The following is a 21,096-nucleotide window of genomic DNA, read 5'->3' as shown; positions in this document are numbered from 1 at the left end:
AAAAGGCTAAACTAATGCTACTGTATATCAGCACACCAATTCTGAGGCTCTGTGAATACAGGCCGAGAGCTAGGCACTGTGACAAGGAGATACGGTACACTGGTCCTTACAAGTAAGTGCTCCTTTGTGCTGGTCCGTGAGGACCCCGGTACAATCCGGTTTCTATTAATCTGTACATCATTACATTTAAATACGAGGTAAAGCCAGGCAACTGTAACATGATACCATATGTGGAAAGCCATTTCAAAGACAAATTGAACATAACATAATTCAAGTGAATGACTAGATAGAAAAACCTGTACGCATAGGGGTCTTCCAGGACCAGTGTTGAAAACCACTGTGTGGCGAAGAGGTATAATGTGTAGAGATGGCTCAAATTGAAGATACGGAATGCATACTCTTCAGGGACGCTTCCCTTTACCTTGGCAACGATAAACTGAAAAAAAAATGAAAAAAGCATATCAATAAAAAGCGGAAACCTACATTAAGACAAGGCCGTTCACAAGCAATCAGATACAGTTTGATGATATTCTTTGTATATATTTTTAGTTAATCAAATAAAAATGAGTATTCTTTCCCATGCATTTTACCAGTACCATCTCTTCACCATTGGGTAAGAAATTGTCTTAACCCCTCCCCATCCCACGCACCCTACGTTCAAGCCTCGCCATTTTGCTCCACGTCCCCAGGACCCGCCGCCGCAATATGGGGGACCAGGTATTCTCCTGCCTCACTCCATGTCTCTGGAACAACGACCATCTCATGGAACTTCAATTCATGTTCTTCCTCAATCTTTGGAACAGCCATGCTGACAATATCAGGGCTCTTCGAGACGTGTTGTTCCTCAATCCCTGGAAGCGTGGCAGGGACACTGGCTGTCTCAGGGCTCTTCAATTCTTCCTCAATCCCTGGAAGCATCGCAGGAACACTGGCTGTCTCAGGGGTTTTCAATTCTTCCTCAATCCCTGGAAGCATCGCAGGAACACTGGCTGTCTCAGTGGTTTTCAATTCTTCCTCAATCCCTGGAAGCGTCGCAGGAACACTGGCTGTCTCAGGGGTCTTCAATTCTTCCTCAATCTCTGGAAGCGTCTCTTGAACAGCCTTGCTGATAATCTCAGGGCTCGTCCAGCCTATTTCTCCCAACCTGCTCAAACTGTTGGGGCATTTAAAGCAGGTCCAAAGCAGCCGTTCTCATCTCAAAAATCAAATCATTTCTGGGTAACAATTAAGTACCTTGCCAATGATTGCTTTCAATTAAAATATTTTTTTTTAATTTAAAAATTGCTTCTTAGCAAAGAGCCATTTCTCAAGCAATAATTTTGATAGGACTGTCTGGGAGTGGTCTGAGTGGGGAAAGGGAAAACCGAAAACTAGCTGTTATTAGCAGAGAGACTTAACGGTCTTTCTTATTGGTTTATTAACTACTTTACCGCCTGGTTATGTCACCAGGCAGGTCAAAACTCCATCCCACCAAAACAGTCTGAAATTTCAGTGTCTTTTCAAAATGCTCTTATACTAAAAGGGCATCATAACTTTCACAATATCACAGAATTATTCTAACCTCAGTGTGCAAATATATATAAAACAGGGAAAATCACATTTTTGACTACACTGAGCTTTAAGGCTCATTTCCACCCCTGGCCCACCTTTCCCCTTTCGTCAACTGTGTATATCATAGTCTTATATTGTCATATTTCTTGTTTGTTATATTTTTATTTCATTTTAAATACGATTATTTATAATTTAATGCACTTTGAGATTAAAACTAAACCAAAGTGCTATTATACGAATACAATTAATAAATTAGGGCACACAATGGAAAATGTTTTACAACATGAAAAACAAGGAGTGTTTCTTATTGGACAAGTCTAAGTAATTCCGCCCTGTTTCAGCCCGTTCTATTTGGTGCCTAATGAAATGGGCCCAGGTAAATAGGAACAGTGTTAAGGGAACCTACTTGCTGAAGCTGTTGCTTGTGTTGTCCTGGAGGTTCAACACAAGGTTATCTGCACTCAGGTACACCTTGTTCTGCGATGTTGCCACCTGGAGATCAAACACACTAGTCAGTAGGGTTGGGTAATGTCTGGAATGACATTGTCCCATCGTCCTGTCCAAACATCGTGGATATACGATTGTGTCGTAAAAAAATAGATATATTTGTTGCACACAGAGGGCACAATTTGCGGGAAAAACGCAATTTAAAAACGCCTCATTGGTTATATCAGAACTGTGATTTGGTGCATAATGTCATTCTTCTTATTCAAATGGTTATGAAAGGCACAAACAATCTCATTAAATAATTGTTCAAAACAGTGTTAGGTGAAGTTATTTTTTAATCTAATCCAGGCTGCAGAATGATTTTCAAAATTGGAAGGGCTGTTTCTCTTGTCCATAAAAATACTCAGTTAGCCTACCTTTTGAAAACAAATATTATAGTCGTATCAAGTGTAGGCTATTGTCATTTCATCTTGCTCATCCGGGTAAGCGCATTTGCAATATTCTTTCTTCCATTAGGTTGCTTTTCGACAGTTAAAAAAAAGAGGGGAAGTGACGGGATTTCACTTAGTAACTATAGTACAGCCTGCCTTACGCTAAATCAGAAAAAAACGACTTGGTGGGGGGAAAAAAGCACATGTTCGCAAGTTTTGCAGTTCTTCGGTTTCAGGCCGAATGAAAAAGGTGAGCCAGCAGACCTGACCAAAGTCACTTGCAGAATATGCAAAAAGATTCAGGGCAAAGGATGGACAGACTACAAACCCCCCATCAACATTCACAAGCGAGTTATGTTCCTTGCCAGAAACCTTTAGATAGACCTAAGACATTGTAAAAAAACTAGACCTAATGGTTTCTCATTGCACTTAAATGTAGCCTATAGGACTATAAAAATCCAGCTGCATCCTACTTTAGAAAGTGATCATTGTGCACCATCTAGTGGAAAAACATCACTATGGCCCTTTTGACCACCATTCCTTCCTTCCTTGTTTGTTCACTGATCGCACACAAATTGATCGATGTAACAATGGTTTCATCACATAGCTTTCACCAATCCCACCATGTCAGATTAGGTAAGGGAGGAAGAAAGAATGCAATCTTAAAGTATTTAAAACAGGACCTATGAGCGATTAACAAAAAGCTGGATTTCCGTACCGTCTTGGCAATGTTCTGAGCCGCTCGGATCTTCCGGAGTTTCAGGTAGCCAGGGTTCTTTGTCACCGCCTCACCCAACTACAGTTACACAAATAAGGAAAATGCAAATGTGTTAATGTATGCCATCTTGGTTCCTCAATATACACCAGAGGGCAAAACCAGCAGGTTTTACTGGTCTGACTCTGGCTTTGCCTATGATCCAGCCATGATCCCAAATCACACTAGTCAACTCGTTAAGTTGGGTCAGTTAAATGTGGCATGCACATGTCCTAAAATCACCAGAAAGGTATTTCAAAGAGTGAATGAAATTAGGATAAACCCAGTTCACTTGTTCTCTTTAGTCAATGATGTGTATACCTGAAATGGTTCATGCTTTTAAAATAAATAAAAAAAGGTGAACAGAAGGTACCTTTAGTGTATTCCATTTTAGCCAAACATTTCATGACAGAAAATAAAGCCTGAGACATCGGCTGTGTTTGAAAACGTCTAGAAACGTAAATAAGTAAGCCAAATGTAGTATCCACTTGATCTCGCCAAACACTTCAGAGCGGTCAAAGAGCTTAAAGCGACAATAATATAGATGTAGAGTTCCCAAGGTAGACAGGAGCTCATCACTTTTCTGAGACTAAAGAAGGTCTCTGGCATCTTGTTTGAGATGGAACTACAACTGTAAACAGAGGAACTGAACATCCGTTCGGAGAAGTAAAAAATGAAGCATTGCTTTTACAAAATATGGAGATGCATTACTCCCTGCCTGTATTGGATTTTAAAAAAGAATCAATGAACAGTCTCATACCTGCAGTGCCGTTTTATTCAGCATTACCATCTTATCTAGGGTTGCAAAATTCTGGCAACTTTCCCAGAATTCCCTGGTTTTCCAGAAATCCTGCTTATTCCATTCCGAGAATCTTCCAAATGGGATTTCTGGAAAACGACCACAAGAGTGTGATGTGCTGCCATAGAAATAGATAAAATAATACATCCATGTCTATGGATACAGCAGTGTGTGGACTCAGCTGTATGGTAGACCAACACGAGTGCAAGGGAAGGGAATGTGTAACAGCTGGTCCAAATCGCTCCCTAAACCCCCATTTGGCCTAAGCCCTTCAATATTTGCAGATCTGTAAAGGCAGAAGCAATATTGTAGAGGTTCTTCCACGAAACCTATCCAGACCCTTCATATATAACATTAAAAAGTTAGGAAGAGATTTGGGACCGGCTTTAGCTGTGAGTGTTGTTGAGTGGAGTCTCCTCTTCAGAGCTCACCATTTTAGCAGCCTCTGCCTCTCCTTCAGCCTGGATGATCTTCTGCCTCTGGTCCTGCAAGGCTTTCTCCACATAGAAGAAGGCCCTCTGCGCCTCCTGCTGGGCTGAAAATACAGAGCGAAGTGGTCACATTACCATGACAAGAGAAATGATTCCAGAACTCTCTTTACTACATCAGACAAGATCAATGAACCATAGCCTAAAGCAGGGCTGCCCAACCCTCTTGGAGCTCTACTGTCCTGTAGTTTCAGTCCAACCCTAATTTAGCATATCTGATGCAGCTAGTTTTGTATTTATTATGGTTCCCGATTAGCTGCTGCCAAAGCAGCAGCTACTCTTCCTGGGGTCCAGCAAAATTAAGGAAGTTTATATAATTTTAAAACATTACAATACATTCAGARTTCAAAACACACTGTGTGCCCTCAGGCCCCTACTCCACCACTACCACATATCTACAGTACTAAATTAATGTGTATGTATAGTGCGTATGTTATCATGTGTGTGTATGCGCCAATGTTTGTGTTGCTCGTGGCATGTCTTGTGAGGTATGCATGGATGTCCGAGCTGTGTGCGAGTAGTTTAGACAGACAGCTCGGTGCAGTCACCATGTCAATACCTCTCATAAATAAAAGTAGTGAAGTCAATCTCTCCTCCACTTTCATCCAGGAGAGATTGACATGCATATTAGATTTCTGTGTACATCCAAGGGCCAGCCGTGCTGCCCTGTTCTGTGCCAATTGCAAGTTCTTTTTTGTGGCACCTGACCACACGACTGACCCGTAGTCCAGGCGCGATAAAACTAAGGCCTGACTTGTTGATAGTGTTGTTAAGGCAGAGAATCGCTTTATTATAGACAGACTTCTCCCCATCTTAGCTACCACTGCATCAATATGTTTTGACCATGAAAGTTTACAATCTAGAATTACTCCAAGAAGTTTAGGCATCTCAACTTGCTCAATTTCCACATTATTTATTACAAGATTTAGTTGAGGTTTAGTGAGTGTTTTGTGCCGAATACAATGCTTTTAGTTTTTGAAATATTTAGGGCTAACTTAATCCTTGCCACCTACTCTGAAACTAACTGCAGCTCTTTGTTGAGTGTTTGTGTGTCATTTCAGTTGCTGTAGAAGGTGACGTGTATAGTGTTGAGTCATCCGCATATACACACACTCTGGCTTTACTCAGTCAGTAGCATGTAGCTAATAAAAAAAGCAAAGGGCCTAAACAGCTACCCTGGGGAATTCCTGATTCTGACTGGATTGTATTTGATAGGCTTCCATTAAAGAACACCCTCTGTGTTCTGTTAGACAAGTAACTCTATCAACATTATAGCAGGAGGAGTAAAGCCATAACACAAGTTTTTCCAGCAGCAGACTACGATCAATAATGTCAAAAGCTGCACTGAAGTCTAACAAGACAGCCCCCACAATCATTGTATCAATTTCTCTCAGCCAGTCAGTCAGTCATTTGTGTAAGTGTTGTGCTTGTTGAGTGTCCTTCCCTATAACCTCTTTGGGCCAGGGGGCAGTATTTTGATGAAAAGCGTGCCCAAAGTAAAACTGCCTGTTTCTCAGGCCCAGAAGCTAGGATAAGCATATAATTGGTAGATTTAGAGAGCGTTTTCTAAAACTGTTAAAATCATGTCTGTGAGTATAACAGAACTTATTTGGCAGGCGAAACCCAGAGGACAAACCATCCAGGAATTTTTGTTGTGGTTGAGATCACTGTGTATTCAATTGGTTTTCTATGGGAAACTAGATATGAGGCACCTGGTTGCAGTTCCTATGGCTTCCACTAGATGACAGTCTTTAGAAATTGGTTGATGTTTTTTCCTTTAAGAATTTAAGTAGTAGCCCTTTCCTTTTGAGTGTCAAGCCAAGTGTAGTTTCTTTGGTGCGCGCGACCTGGAACTCGCTCCACTTTCATTTTATCCGCTATTGAACACAGTATATTCCGGCTTAAATTTTTATTGATTATTTATGTTTTAAAAATACCTAAATGTCCTTCCCTATAAGCATGCTGAAATTCTGTTGTCAATTTGTTTACTGTGAAATAGCTTTGTATATGGTAAAACATTTATTTTTTTTACTAAGGGTTGGTAACAGGCAGATTGGTCAGCAATTTGAGCCAGTAAAGGGGGCTTTACTGTTCTTGGGTAGTGGAATGACTATCTTCCCTCCAGGTCTGAGGGCACACGCTCTCTAGTAGGCTTAAATTGAAGAGGCAATATCGTCTGCTATTATCCTCTAATTTTCCATCCAGATTGTCAGACCCATGTGGCTTGTCATTGTTGATAGACAATTCTCACCTCTTCCACACTGACTTTACGGAATTCAAAAGTACAATTCTTGTCTTTCATAATTTGGTCTGATATACTTGGATGTGTAATGTCAGCGTTTGTTGCTGGCATGTCATTCCTATGTTTGCTTATTTTGCCAATGAAAAAGTAATTAACTTCTTATGGCTGCAGGGGTAGTATTGAGTAGCTTGGATGAAAGGTGCCCAGAGGTGCCCATAGTAAACTGCCTGCTCCTCAGTCCCAGTTGCTAATATATGCATATTATCATTTGTATTGGATAGAAAACTCTGAGGTTTCTAAAATTGCTTGAATGATGTCTGAGTATAACAGAACTCATATGGCAGGCAAAAACCTGAGAAAAAATCTAACGAGGAAGTGGGAAATCTGAGGTTGGTCGATTTTCAACTCAGCTCCTATTGAAGATACGGTGGGATATTGGTAATGTTGCACTTACTAAGGCTTCCACTAGATGTCAACAGTCTTTAGAACCTTGTCTGATGCTTCTACTGTAAAGTGGGGACAAATGAGAGGGGAATGAGTCAGAGGTCTGCCAGCAGCCACGAGCTGACCATGCGCATTCACATGAGTTAGCTCCCGTTCCATTTGCTTTTCTGAAGACAAAGGAATTCTCCGGTTGGAACATTATTTAAGAATGTTAAAAACATCCTAAAGATTGATTCAATACTTCGTTTGTCATGTTTCTACGGACTGTAATATAACTAACTTTGTCCGTAGTTTCCGCTGGACTTGCCCGCGCGTCGTGAGTTTGGAAAGTGTACTGAACGCTAGTACAATTAGGACATAAATAAACATTATCGAACAAAACAAACATTTATTGTGGAACTGGGATTCCTGGGAGTGCATTCTGATGAAGATCATCAAAGGTAAGTGAATGTTTATAATGTAATTTCTGACTTATGTTGACTGCACAATATGGTGGATATATTTGTGTCTTGATTGGGCTCTGAGCGCCGACTCAGATTATTGCATGGTTTGCTTTTCCGTAAAGCTTTTTTGAAATCTGACACAGCGGTTGCATTAAGGAGAAGTGTATCTAAAATTCCATGCAGAACAGTTGTATCTTTTAGCAATGTTTATTATGAGTATTCCTGTAAATTGATGTGGCTTTCTGCAAAATCAAAGGATGTTTTGGAACTTCTGAACGTAACACGCCAATGTAAACTCAGATTTTTGGATATAAATATGAACTTTAACAAACAAAACATACATGTATTGTGTAACATGAAGTCCTATGAGTGTCATCTGATGAAGATCAAAGGTTAGTGATTAATTTGATCTCTATTTGTGCTTTTTCTGAATCCTCTCTTTAGCTGGAAAAATGGCTGTTATTCTGTGAAAAGGCACTCTAGGCTATTTTTAAGGACACGTAAATGTGGCTCTTCTGAAAAGGTAAGAAACAATCTAGCTGGTTGGTCAAAATCTTGCTTTTGTATGTAGGGCGCTGTCCATGGTGCTGAGAGTGCAGCGGAGAATTCGTACCAACCGGTCACTTCTTGGTCATTTCCTACAATTGTAGGAAATTCGCTTTCCTGAAAAAAACAATTCTCAAGCTCCATGGCAAAAATGTACAGAATTGCAGGAAACTGGCATGAAAATGCAACATTTTCATTCAGCTCCATTGCAGAAGATAAGCTTTGAAACTGCAATTTCTCTCTGCTGCCAAGTTACTATTTTTACTTATTCTTTGTTCCGTGTATGTTTTTTCACCGCTCAACACTTATGGTGAGTCGCTACTCAAAAGACACTTCAACCGGTGGGTCACGAAGCAAAACATTTTGGGGAACCACTGATCTAGAGTGCAGTCTATGAATTTGAGTGGTTACATTTCCCCAGTCCCATCCGTCAGCTGTATCCAAAAAGTGGGGGCCCAATTCAGTTTTTCAAATACCAGAATGTAGTTTAGCATTTGCAAAATCCCATAGAGTTCTGGTAAAAAGTAGTGTACTATATATATATGCAATAGCAAGTGTATGAGCGTGAGCCTCCTCACCGACTTGCTTTGCTTCCACCGCGGCAGTGTACTCCCTGCTGAAGCTCAGCTCGGTGATGGCCACATCGTCCAGGATGATGTTGAAGTCCTTGGCCCGTTCAAAGAGCTCCCGCCGAATCATCAGGGACACCTAACGACAGAAGAACCCTTTTAGTTCCATTGGTCCATCATTCTAAAATGCATTTCGATTGGCAAACAAAAACCTGTTCCAAGTGAAAAGGCCATTACTGAGCTCAATTCATTAAAGTACATTCAGTAAGCTGCAGGTGCATGGAGCCAGGACAAATGTAGTGTAAATGTTTGCATAATGCAGAAAAGAACAGACTCAGATCTAACAAAAAAAATTGGATTTAACAAAATGAAAGGTGATAAAGTGCATACCGGTAGTGCAAAAGTCTAATAGTGCAACTACAACTTTACCATAGCACTTTAAGAGAAACAGCATTCCCAAACCACCCCTTCCTGTATACCTGAGCTCTCTGTGTGATGAGCTGCGAGGCGTTGAACTTGGCCACCACACTCTTCAGCACCTCATTGACGATGGAGGGCAGCACCTTCTCATCGTAATCCTTGCCCAGCCGCTGGTACATGGCAGGCAGGTTGGAGGCCACAGGACGGGACAGCACACGCAGGGCGATGTTCACCATCTGCAGGTCTGTACCGAGACAATAAGGAGGAGAGAGTCAGAGCCATTTTAGGTGATATTCAAGACTCAATAGGGGAAAGGAGATGCGTTGTTGTGCAACTAACTAGGTATTAAACCGAAATGTGTCTTCCGCATTTAACCCAACCCCTCTGAATCAGAGAGGCAAGGCCTTAATCAACATCCATGTCATCCGCACCCGGGGTGCAGTTGTTTTTGGGGGGTTAACTGCATTGCTCTAAGGTAGAACAGCAGATTTTTTCCATCGTGCCGGCTCAGGGATTCAAACCATCAACCTTTTGGTAATTGGTCCAACGCTCTTAACCACTAGGCTAAAATGGCTTTAAATATCAGAGTGGTCCTTTAACATAGCCTCCATTCACTGTTTGCCAGTCTTTCTTTTTCTATGAAAATAATGAATGTACTTTGTCCAATATTTTTTCCACTCGCCTCACTGCAGCCAGGAGGCAAAATAATGTTTTGAACACATTCTGTACGGACAACAGCAATAAAAAAAATAAACACATTTAAATCCATCCTGCCATGGAATCAATGTGTTGCAATAGCAACAGCAGGAATAATGGACCTTGTTACAATTCAGTAAATCTGGATCTAGTTTTGGTGAATGTCATTCTACACAAATACACAACTGTTTAGAATGGCCCAGGCCACTGACTGAATTGCTGTTTGCTGAATTGCTGAGTCAATCAAATCAAAATTATTTTTGTACAGATGTTGTTACTAGATGTGTGTACAGATGTTGTTCCTAGATGTGTTCCATAAACAAAACTGAACAGCATCTCATATGCAACAAAGAGGTTTTATTTCATCCCAAGACAAAGGATAACTTTCATCAGGTTTAAATGTTCAGAAAAACTGTCCCCTGCAGACACATTAGTGTCCAATCAAGTCACCTTTGCTTCCGGTTAGGGACGATATCTTTCTTGGTCTCGCCCTTATGTCATAGATGACAGGGTACTGGAACCATGGTATCCTGTCAACAAGAATGTAGAGTGAGGATAATGAATATAGCCTTGTTTAAACAGTCCACCAAAGATATGGATCACCCTCATCCCCCCGCTGTGAAAACAGTTCATGGTCGTTCGTGTTCATTAGGGCACACAACCGAAAACAAAACGTTTCGCAAAGGAAAACGAAAATGAGTTTCTTATTGGACATGTGCAGGTAGTCCCTACCCATTGCAGTTTTCCTCCATTATGAGCCTAATGAACACGACAACGCTCTGCCCTGCCAGTCAAGGTCAAAAGGTGAGTGATAACAAAGGACATGTACCTAAAGTGGAGCCCTTCAGAGAGTACCGTGTCCATCTGCATCCCACCAATCCTGTTGAAGATGATGGCCCTCTGCCCACCTTCCACTGAGGAGAAAAGGAACAACTCATGTAAAACCAGTTGCAGTACAGTTTAGCAATGACGCATCAAAACATGGTCCAGGGGTAATTTGCATCCCATGGTAATGAGGACCACCGATGCAATAGCGTTAATAGAAAATGTCTGACAACTCCCCAGGATAGCCGTGTGATTTAAGGTTGAATTGGGGGAGGGGTCCGTACTGTTTGACAAACAGACAACACTGCTCTTTCCTCTACTCGCGTCCTCTCTCTTCCAAGTCGAATGTGAGAACATCCAATAACTACTTTTGAAACTTTCCTCCAATGTATTTGAGGTGGTGGTGAGTAAAGGAGATAGGAATCGAGTTACAACGAATTGAGAAAGAGCCCTTGGGTCCTTGTAGCGCAGTGTTGTCTCTAGACTGTCAAGCAGTAAGGTCAACCTCCCCCCAATTCTCCTTTAAATTTACAAAGCTATCCCAGCTAAAAGGTAGTCCCGTAACCATTAAAAAAAACAAAGGTAGAGTCAGCACGGGCTCCCGAGTGGTGCAGCGGTCTAAGGCACTGCATCGCAGTGCTTGAGGCATCACTACAGACACCTTGGTTCGATTCCAGGCTGTATCACAACCGGCCGTGATTGTGAGTCCCATAGGGCGGCGCACAATTGGCCCAGCGTCGTCCGGGTTTGGCCGGTGTAGGCAGTCATTGTAAATAAGAATTTGTTTTTAACTGACTTGCCTAGTTAAATTTAAAAAAAATGCAATATACGGTTGATTTACGCAACAACTTCGAGCATTGAAGTGAGAGGCTAAACTTGGTCTTGCAGCTATCACGTTTCAACTATAGGCACATAACTTTGATAGGGGAGTGTGGTAAGTTGAGCCAACCCTTTTTTCTAGGAAACCATACAGAAATGTAATCATGTGACCAAATATTTGAGATTAGAACTTGTTTATGCAACAATTTAAATAAAAATCTGCTGCTAAGGAGAAGTCTCAAGACGATTGCGGGTTGATGGTGGCAGCTTGGTATGCACAGATTGTCCCATGAATTAATCATAAAAATTTAGTATTTGCGGATAACTGCGAAACAAACTTTCTGGATAATATAGAGAACCTTGAACTATTTATTGATCCGCATTTTGATGTTCTCTTCGATGTATCTGATTCTTTTCGAGCATAAGACCTTTCCTTGAGCTCTGCGCGTGATACTGAAAGGAAGCCTCTGTTTTTATAACTGTCCCCCCAGAAGACAGAGCATTGCTTACAAGCATGAGCGAGCAGTTAAAAAAGCTGGATCTATTGCCTGGCTATTGAGGGAGGTTGAGGCCTTAAAACAGGAACGGATTACAGTAATAAAAATGGAAGAAATACGAGCAGAAAATAAGATATTGAAAACTGCCGTGGACTCCCTAAAAAGACAATACGATAATAAAACAATGAAAGCCAAATGACTATCTAAAGTGCAGAAGTAAGAAGAATAATATTGTTATTATGGGAATAAAAGGAGGATAAACTATCAGTTAACGGAAGAAAAAGGTCAAGGTGTTCATGAACCGTAATCTCAAGAGGACGGACAAACAGGTGGATCCAATTGATTTTCAAAGGGATCACCGTATCGGTGGCAGAAGTGAGGGAAGTCCCTGTTCGATCGTAGCTATACTAACCGACCACAAAATGAAGATTGCCTTGTTATAACAGGGTAGGGAACTGAAGAACACCCCGTTCTCTATTAACGCAATAGTGGAGACGACTTGCCCTGTACCCCAAGTTCAAAAGSCTCCGAGCAGAGAAGCAGAAAGTTTGTCTAGTGGTCAATAAATTGTATGTAAACAACCAAATGTTCAAGGTCTTGAAGATTACAATGTGGCTGTGAGTGATAGCTACCTCCTGCTGAAGTATTCACCGATATAAATTTGCACATTACAATTATGGATTCATAAAAAAAGTTTAACAAAATTGCACAATATACTCATTCAGGACACCTACTCATTCAAGGGTTTCTTTATTTTCACTATTTCCTACATTGTAGAATTGAAGACATAAAAACATACGGAATCATGTAGTAACCCCCAATTTTTGTGGGGAACAAATCTAAATATATTTTGTGTGAGAGATTCTTCAAAAGTAGACACCCTTTGCCTTGACAGCTTTAGCTCAACCAGCTTCATGAGGTAGTCACCTGGAATGTATTTCAATTAACAATTTAACAACGTGTGCCTTGTTAAAAGTACATTTGTGGAATTTCTTTCCTTCTTAATGTGTTTGAGCCAATCAGTTGTGGTGTGACATGGTAGAGTGGTATATAGAATATGGTCTTTAACCAAATAAGGCTAAGTCCATATTATGGCAAGAACAGCTAAAAAAAACATTTCAAGAACTTTAACGTGTCTTCAAATGCTTTCGCAAAAACCAAGCGCTATGATGAAACTGGATCTCATGAGGACCCCCACAGCATAGGAAGACTCAGTTACCTTTGCTGCAGAGGATAAGTTCATTAGATTTACCAGCCTCAGATTACAGCCAAAATAATTGCTTAAGAGTTCAAATAACTGACATAAACTGTTCAGAGGAGACTGCGTGAAACAGTCATGGTCGAATTGCTGCAAAGAAACCACCAATAAGATGGGCAATGGAAATATCTTTAGTATGATGAGTCCAAATTTTAGATTTTTGGTTCCAACTGCCATGTCTTTGAGAGATACAGAGTAGGTGAACGGGTGACCTCCGCATGTGTGGTTCCCACCGTGAAGCATGGAGGAGCTGTGATGGTGCGTCGCTGGTGACACGGTCTGTGATTTATTTAAAATTCAAGGCACACTTAACCAGCATGCCTACCACAGCCTTCTGCAGCAATACACCATCACATCTGGTTTGCGCTTAGTGGGACTATCATTTGTTTTTCAACAGGACAATGACCCAGCAAACCTCCAGGCAGTGTAAGGGCTATTTGACCAAGGAAAGTGATGGAGTGCTGCATCAGATGACCTGGCCTCCACAATCCCCTGACCCCAACCAAATTGAGATGGTTTGGGATGAGATGGATAGCAAAGTGAAGGAAAAGCAGCKAACAAGTGCTCAGCATATGTGGGAAGTCCTTCAAGACTGTTGGAAAAGTATTCCAGTTGAAGCTGGTTGAGAGGATCCCAAGAGTGTGCAAAGCTGTCAAAGGGGGGCTACTTTGAAGAATCTAAAATATATTTTGATTTGTTTAACACTTTTTTGGTTACTACATGATTCCATGTGTTATTTCATAGTTGTGATGTCTTCACCATTATTCTACAATGTAGAAAATGGTAAAAATATAGAAAACCTCTTGAATGAGTAGGTGCATCCAAACTTTTGACTGGTACTCTATACACAGACACACACCCGAAAAATACAATGCTAGAAAGATAAAGATATTGCTCAGCAGACGAAGGACCTCAGGTAGCTGTCTGGGAAGAACATAAAGGGGAGGATTGGATTCAATGTGTTACAGTGCATCCGGAAAGTAATCAGACCCCTTGACTTTTCACGGTGAAGTTATCCTTATTCTACCCCCCCCCCCCCCCCCAATCTACACACAACACCCCATCATGACAAAGCAAAAACAGGTTAAGACATTTTTGCAAATTTATATATTAAAAAAAAAATAAGGTTAATGTCACATTTGCATAAGTATTCAGACCCTTTACTCAGTACTTTGTTGAAGCACCTTTGGCGGCGATTACAGCCTCAAGTCTTCTTGGGTATGACGCTATAAGCGTCGCACACCTGTATTTGGGGAGTTTGTCCCATTTTTCTCCGCAGATTCAAGCTCTGTCGGGTTGGATGTTCGATCAGGTTGAAGTCCGGGCTCTGGCTTTGCCGCTCAAGGATATTCAGAGACTTGTCCCGAAGCCACTCCTGCGCTGTCTTGGCTGTGTGCTGTGGATTGTAGTCCTGTTAGAAGGTAAACCGTCACCCCAGTCTGAGGTCCTGAGCAGGTTTWAAAAAAATCAAGGATCTTGCTGTACTTTGCTCTGTTCATCTTTCCTTTTACTGAGGAGTGGCTTCCGTTTGGCCACTACCATAAAGGCCTGATTGGTGGAGTGCCGCAGAGATGGGAGAACCTTCCAGAAGGACAACCATCTCCAAAGAGGAACTCTGGAGCTCTTTCAGTGACCATTGGGTTCTTGGTCACCTCCCTGACCAAGGACCTTCTCCCCCGATTGCTCAGTTTGGCCGGGGGGCCAGCTCTAGGAAGGGTCTTGGTGGTTCCAAACTTCTTCCATTTAAGAATGATGGAAGCCARTGTGTTCTTGGGGACCTTCAATGCTGCAGACATTTGTGTCCTTCCCCAGATCTGTGCCTCGACAACATTCCTGTCTCGGAGCTCTACGGACAATTCCTGCGACCTCATTGCTTGGTTTTTGCTCTGACATGCACTGTCAACTGTGGGACCTTACATAGACCGTTGTGTGCATTTTGAAATCAMGTCCAATCAATTGAATTTAACACAGGTGGACTCCAATCAAGTTGTAAAAATAGCTCAAGGATGATCAATGGAAACAGGATGCACCTAAGCTCAATTTCCAGTCTCATAGCAAAGGGTCTGAATATTTATGTAAAGGTATCCATTTTTTACTTTTAATACATTTGCAAACATATCAAAAAAACTTTTTGCTTTGCCATTATGGGGTAGTGTGTATACTGATGCAAAAAAAAATGTGATCCAGTTTAGAATAAGGCWGTAATGTAACAAAATGTGGAAMGGGTCTGAATACTTTCAGAATGCACTGTATAAACTGGTTCCTTCAAAATACACAACCCAACCGGTGTCTGTTAAGTCTTGTTCGTGTCACTGTTTTTGTTAAGGGTTATCATTTGTTTTTATTTTACATTTTGATTGTATTTTTATTTTATGRATTTGTTTCTTTAATTTAACAATACAAAAATAACACTTATTTCATTTATTTACCTTCTTAGCTACGAGTTCAAGCTTTGTCTAGGACAGTGAATAAGTAAGGGCTATGCAGAAGTGATCTTGCTGAAGCAACAAAAGCACAAACAAAGCAGTGGGGGGGTTGGGGGGGTGCTGTTCAGAAATTCACCACATACCTATATGTAGTGCAGTAACATGCAGTTCATAATGTCAGCACTAAGCGTCACTATTTGTATTGAGAACTTTTACTACAGTGCTTTACTGCAGTCAAAGGTCATGCAAACAATCACTGTCGTCACTAGTTACAAAGTCATAATCCCGGCCCAGTTAAAAATATGTCTCTTCTWAAAATTTGATTTTAAACATAACCCTAATCACAGTGCTAACCTTATGCCTAAACTTAAATMAAGCCAATTTTKCAWTAGACAATTTTGACTTTTGGTTTCCACTTGATGGCACAGCCACAACAAGAGCTCGCATAAGTTAGCAGTACTTATCCAAACCCTATGAATATTACACTGTTACTCAATACAAAAAGTATTGGCTATATATATATATATATCTCTCTCTCTCTCTCAACTGAAAATTTCATGCACGGATTAATAAAACATTTTATGCAGGCAAACGCTTGCACTGGTTTTAATAACACGCATTTTAATTTAGCAAGCTATAGTTAGCTAACGCACTTTTGTACATCGTGTTGTAACGTACAATTGACCTTATTTTAGCGCCCAGAAAACGTAATACTTCCAGGTCAACTGTAATATGAATACCACTGTAAAGCACAATCTCTACCCTTTCCAGCAAAATCAATGACGAGACCTTCATGCTGCCCATCTCTGCATGATTGAAGAAAATGATCTCCGTCTGGTCTTTTTAAAAATGGCGGGTGCGGAAGCAAAACCTACTGCGTGATAGGGGCAGATAAGCTGTGTGGGCAAACTGCTTTTTTCACCCGATCTGTCCAACTTATCACCTCTAAAATGTAAATAAAACACTAAAGATTTCTATGTGTCATTACATACGTATTTGAAGGTTTGTGTCAAATTTGAATAGGGTTTTTAGGGCGGCGCTAAAGTTATCTTCAGAAGTAAACAGCGTCTGTTGCGGCTTTTAAGAGTCATGATGGCTTGCAGTGATGATGCAAAAAATGAATGCATTCAGTTGTACAATTGACTAGGTATCCCCCCTTACCCTGTCACTARCCCCTTCTTYTTTTTAATCTGCAAGAGAAGTGCTACAACTGGTGGAGAGAGGCTGTACGACAGAATAAGTTGCATTATGCATGCTGTACGGTATGTCATAATTTAACGGACAGCGTCAGAGTGGCCAGTTTTTTTCAACTTTCTCCAATACTCATCGGGCTATTACCATGTCAATCAACGCTAGAACAGAAACGTAGTTCACACCCCAGATTGTAGCAACTGTTGGCATCAGTCTAATTTGTTTTCATTGAAGCCGTACGGAATGGGGTTTGTCAACAGTAGCTGGCTAGTTACAACAACCGTATCATGAAGGCAAGCACATGGACTAAAGGAACTGCACCAACTGTCTTGCTTTTTGTAGATTGCATATTTCGGAAAGCTAACTAAACCGACACATAAGCCCAGACAGTAAGTGTTATTTTTGTATTAAGTCAAAAGACGAGTTAATTTATGCGTCAGTCCAGCACTAACTAACAGCTGTTAGCACATCAGCAGCAAAGGATTGCTAGCTAGCTAGGCTAACTACCACCCTGCTGGCTAGATTTACAAGGGTTAACTAGCTAAGTGAGGACGTGATAAGGACAGGCCTGCTTGCTCGGTGAACTGTACTTTTGATTATTTCAAATGTTCTGGCAGTGCAGGCCACTCATCAAACCACCATACTTTCCCCCATTATAGCACTGAATGATATTCAATGAGCAGCTCACGTAGCGCCCTCTTCAGGCAACCATTGAATATTTTAGAACATTAACACATTTAAGTTGCAGGCGTATTTGTTCATTCTATCGGCACGATCGGTGGAATAAAGATCGATACAAATAGACATCTGTAAAAGGCTAACCGATAAATTGGTCAGGCTCTAATAGTATGTCTTGTCCTTTACCTGTGTATGTGGTTTCCTTGACACCATAGGCAAGTGCTCCTGCCCCTATAAGCAGCTTGACCCCGAGACCTGCACCCCTTGGACCAGAGCCCATTCTGCCAGCAATCTGCCTCAACTGCTCTAGCAAACCCTGTAAAATGAGGGAGAGAAAAGAGAAAGCTCAAACAATGGCAGCTTACAGGACAGTCAGACAGAGATTACATCAGTCACAGTGGTAGCTAGCTGGACTTTAAGAGCATGTGGTTATCACATAATGGAGCAGACTTCAAAATAAATTGTTTAACATCTACTACTAGAAAAATCTGTAGATATTGTTATGATGTTCTGGTTAATCAGGCTCTAATACACAATTAATTGGTATATACCACCCAAGACATTTGTGCGCAAAATTTTCCTTACAAGCCACAATGTTGAATAAAATGACATTTAAACTTACGATACCGTTAACGTCAGCGCGGTTTCGCCTTTTGCTACTCAAAATTTAACAATATCCACAAGAGGTTATTCTTTACCCGAGTTAGGCACGGAGGTAAAGTTATTTATCTTTGATATTCAATTCATGACAATGAAAGTGGTACATTCYGAATCAGGGCAGAATATAAAACTCATTTTACCTTGGTGCCAACCAACCCATATAGAATACCACAGTTTGAGTCATAATACCCATAAAACCTTGATGGCAAACAGGGAAATAGTTCAAATTCACCATATGGGAAAACAAGCATACCCTGGCATTACGTTTTGACAACCGTGTAATATATTCACCTGTATTTACCCCCCCCAAAAAATGAAATGCTAATTGATTGCTAATATGGCTAACATAAAGATGTACATATGCCATGATCTGGATGAGACTGCTGAATCAAGGCAAAGGGAAGAATCTCTGGATTAACTATCTAATGTCAGCTAAATGTAGTTTTGAATATATTGGCCAAATCTCTTTAAATGGACAATTCTGTAAACTGTCTTGTGCATGATTTGAACTGACACAATAGAGCCCCACATTGGTGGTGTCATAATACCCATAAAACCTAGCGGTCAAACATGGAAATGGTTCCAATCGTTTTTCCACCACTCATTTTTCCCATAAGGGATTTTAGAAACACTTAATATAAAGGGCTGTGTTTCGTGTAGCCTTACCCAGGCGTGATGTTTTGATAACCATGTAAATCTCTCTCAGACAACCTGACTTTCATCCTTATATTCGACTCCATTTACTTTCAGATGCAAAACTGCTAAATTGGCATCAACATAGAAATCATGCAAGACTACAAATCCCTGCAAGGTCCTGCAGGTAGGTCATCTCTAGCTGACACCTTTGCTAAATTGTGTCAATTTAAAACGTGCACAAGACAGTGCACAGAATTGTCCATTTAAAGAAATGTAACCAATTTATTCATTACTACATTTAACTAATATCAGAGAGGTTCTTACATTTGGCTCGTTTCGGTAGTCTCATCCATATCATGGCATTTGTAATTCTTAATGATGGCCACATTAGCAGCTAGCTAATTAGCATTTCATTTTGGGGGAGTAAATACAGACAAATATATTGATAAATCACCTTGTCCCAGAGAGATTTACACAGTTATCAAAAGGTCATGGTAAGGTTCATGGTTAGGTAAGCCTACATGAAACCGAGACCTKATTTTAAGTGTTTCTAAAATCACATATGGGGAAAATAAATGGTGCCAAAAAACTATTGGAACAATTTCCKTGTTTGACCGCTGTGTTTTATGGGCATTATGACACCTCCACAGTTGAGCTGTACCTGCCCATCTCTAAAAAAAAAATAAGAAAAAGTTTACTGTGGATATTTTGTCTCAAATTTCGAGCAGCAGGACAACACTGGCTTGTAAGGAACATTTACGATTTTGCACACGTCTCAGGCTGTAACGATATAACGTTACGAATTGTGTTTTACAGCCTGATTCATCAGACTAGTGTCATGATATCTTCGTGGCAACCTTCAACTTCATCCTTTTATAATGGACAGTTACAAAACAAGTGGGTGTGGACTAACGTTAGTAACGTTAACTAGCAAAGATTCTCAAATGGATACGCTTAATGCAGTATACTAGCACCTGACTTTTGYACATCGGTCTCAGGCAGGCTAATATAGTTACTATCTATAAGAATATTTGTCTCAGCTATGAATGGTCTATCTTACTAGTTAAGTCAGCTATCGTTCTCATTCAAAAGCTAATGCTAGTTTGCATAGCTAGCCAACATGCTTGCTTCTACGGCGTTCCGTTTATGTTCATTATTGCACAAGACCAAGTTAATTACACAAATAATGTAGCTACTGTATTCGCTAGCTGCTAAAAATGACGGTTTCAACTTACACCGGGCTCTTTATTCGCCATGCTGCGTTCTTGCTGGAAAACGTAACTTGAAGTYAATCGAAGGTCGCGTGTGTTGAAAGAAGCACTTCCTGTGGGTGGAGCATTATTAAAAATGTAGGCTTTATTTATTTCAGCTAGCTAAACCCAGCTGCTGCTGCAAACAAAGGCTCAAATTGCACAGATTCCAGTATGATGCAATCCAGTATGCTGAAATTGTACAATTATTACAAAACGGAGGTAAAGCAATGGTCTCATTCTGAAATGTACAGAAGTTGAATTCACTGTAGAKAATTACATTTTACACATTGCACATACATTTGACTCTACATGGTTTATTGGCCCCTATGAGTCTCTAAAGCCTTGTTCACACTGGCAGTTTGAAGTAACTCAAGTGTTCTGTATATAGCKGAATTGAATCTGATCTTTTTCCTGCAGTCTGAACAGCATAAAAGCACATGCAATCAGATATTTCTAACCACCTTCATAGGTKAAATCAAATTGTATTGCTCACATACACGTGTTTAGCAGATGTTATTACGGGTGTAGCGAAATTGTGTTTCTAGCTCTGACAGTGCAGTAACATCTAACAATTAATATCTAACAATTTTACAACATATACCAAATACACACAAATCTAAGTAAAGGAATGGAATTAGGAATATATAAATATATGGACGAGCAATGTCAGAGCAGCATAGACTAAGATAAAGTAGAATAGTATAGAATACAGTATATACATATGAGATGAGTAACGCAAGATATGAAAACATTATTACGTTTTTACCTTTATTTAACTAGGCAAGTCAGTTAAGAACAAATTCTTATTTTCAATGACGGCCTAGGAACAGTGGGTTAAATGCCTTGTTCAGGGGCAGAACAACAGATTTGTACCTTGTCAGCTCGGGGATTAGCCCAACGCTCTAACCACTAGGCTACCTGCCGACTAGTGTTCCATTTATTAAAGTGGCCAGTGATTTCAAGTCTATGTACACTACCGGTCAAAAGTTTTAGAACACCTACTCATTCAAGGGTTTTTCTTAA

The 21,096-nt window shown here is 40.5% G+C and overlaps 1 protein-coding gene across 3 annotated transcripts in view; it reads right to left on the bottom strand.

Annotated features, from left to right (window-relative positions):
- Positions 1-20,164, bottom strand: part of phb2a (prohibitin 2a) — a 28,321-nt gene extending 8,157 nt beyond the window's left edge. The window contains exons 1-11 of one of the 3 annotated variants that reach the window (XM_023977400.2): positions 20,056-20,164; positions 17,711-17,840; positions 10,660-10,744; positions 10,281-10,360; positions 9,194-9,378; positions 8,724-8,853; positions 4,414-4,517; positions 3,148-3,225; positions 1,958-2,043; positions 651-1,153; positions 124-436 (exon numbers count right to left, since the gene is read on the bottom strand). In XM_023977400.2, the coding sequence (XP_023833168.1) occupies positions 658-1,153; positions 1,958-2,043; positions 3,148-3,225; positions 4,414-4,517; positions 8,724-8,853; positions 9,194-9,378; positions 10,281-10,360; positions 10,660-10,744; positions 17,711-17,840; positions 20,056-20,076 (1,395 nt within the window). In that variant the 5' untranslated portion in view covers positions 20,077-20,164 and the 3' untranslated portion in view covers positions 124-436; positions 651-657. Of the gene's footprint in view, positions 1-123; positions 437-650; positions 1,154-1,957; positions 2,044-3,147; positions 3,226-4,413; positions 4,518-8,723; positions 8,854-9,193; positions 9,379-10,280; positions 10,361-10,659; positions 10,745-17,710; positions 17,841-20,055 lie in introns of those variants that run through there. The other 2 variants (XM_023977403.2, XM_023977402.2) reach the window with 2 other exon arrangements.
- Positions 20,165-21,096: the final 932 nt, after the last annotated feature.

Source organism: Salvelinus sp. IW2-2015, linkage group LG32, assembly GCF_002910315.2.
Source record: "Salvelinus sp. IW2-2015 linkage group LG32, ASM291031v2, whole genome shotgun sequence".
Classification (NCBI taxonomy): Eukaryota; Metazoa; Chordata; class Actinopteri; order Salmoniformes; family Salmonidae; genus Salvelinus; species Salvelinus sp. IW2-2015.
Note: the sequence above shows the minus strand (reverse complement) of the source record. Positions and strands in the feature narration are given on the sequence as shown.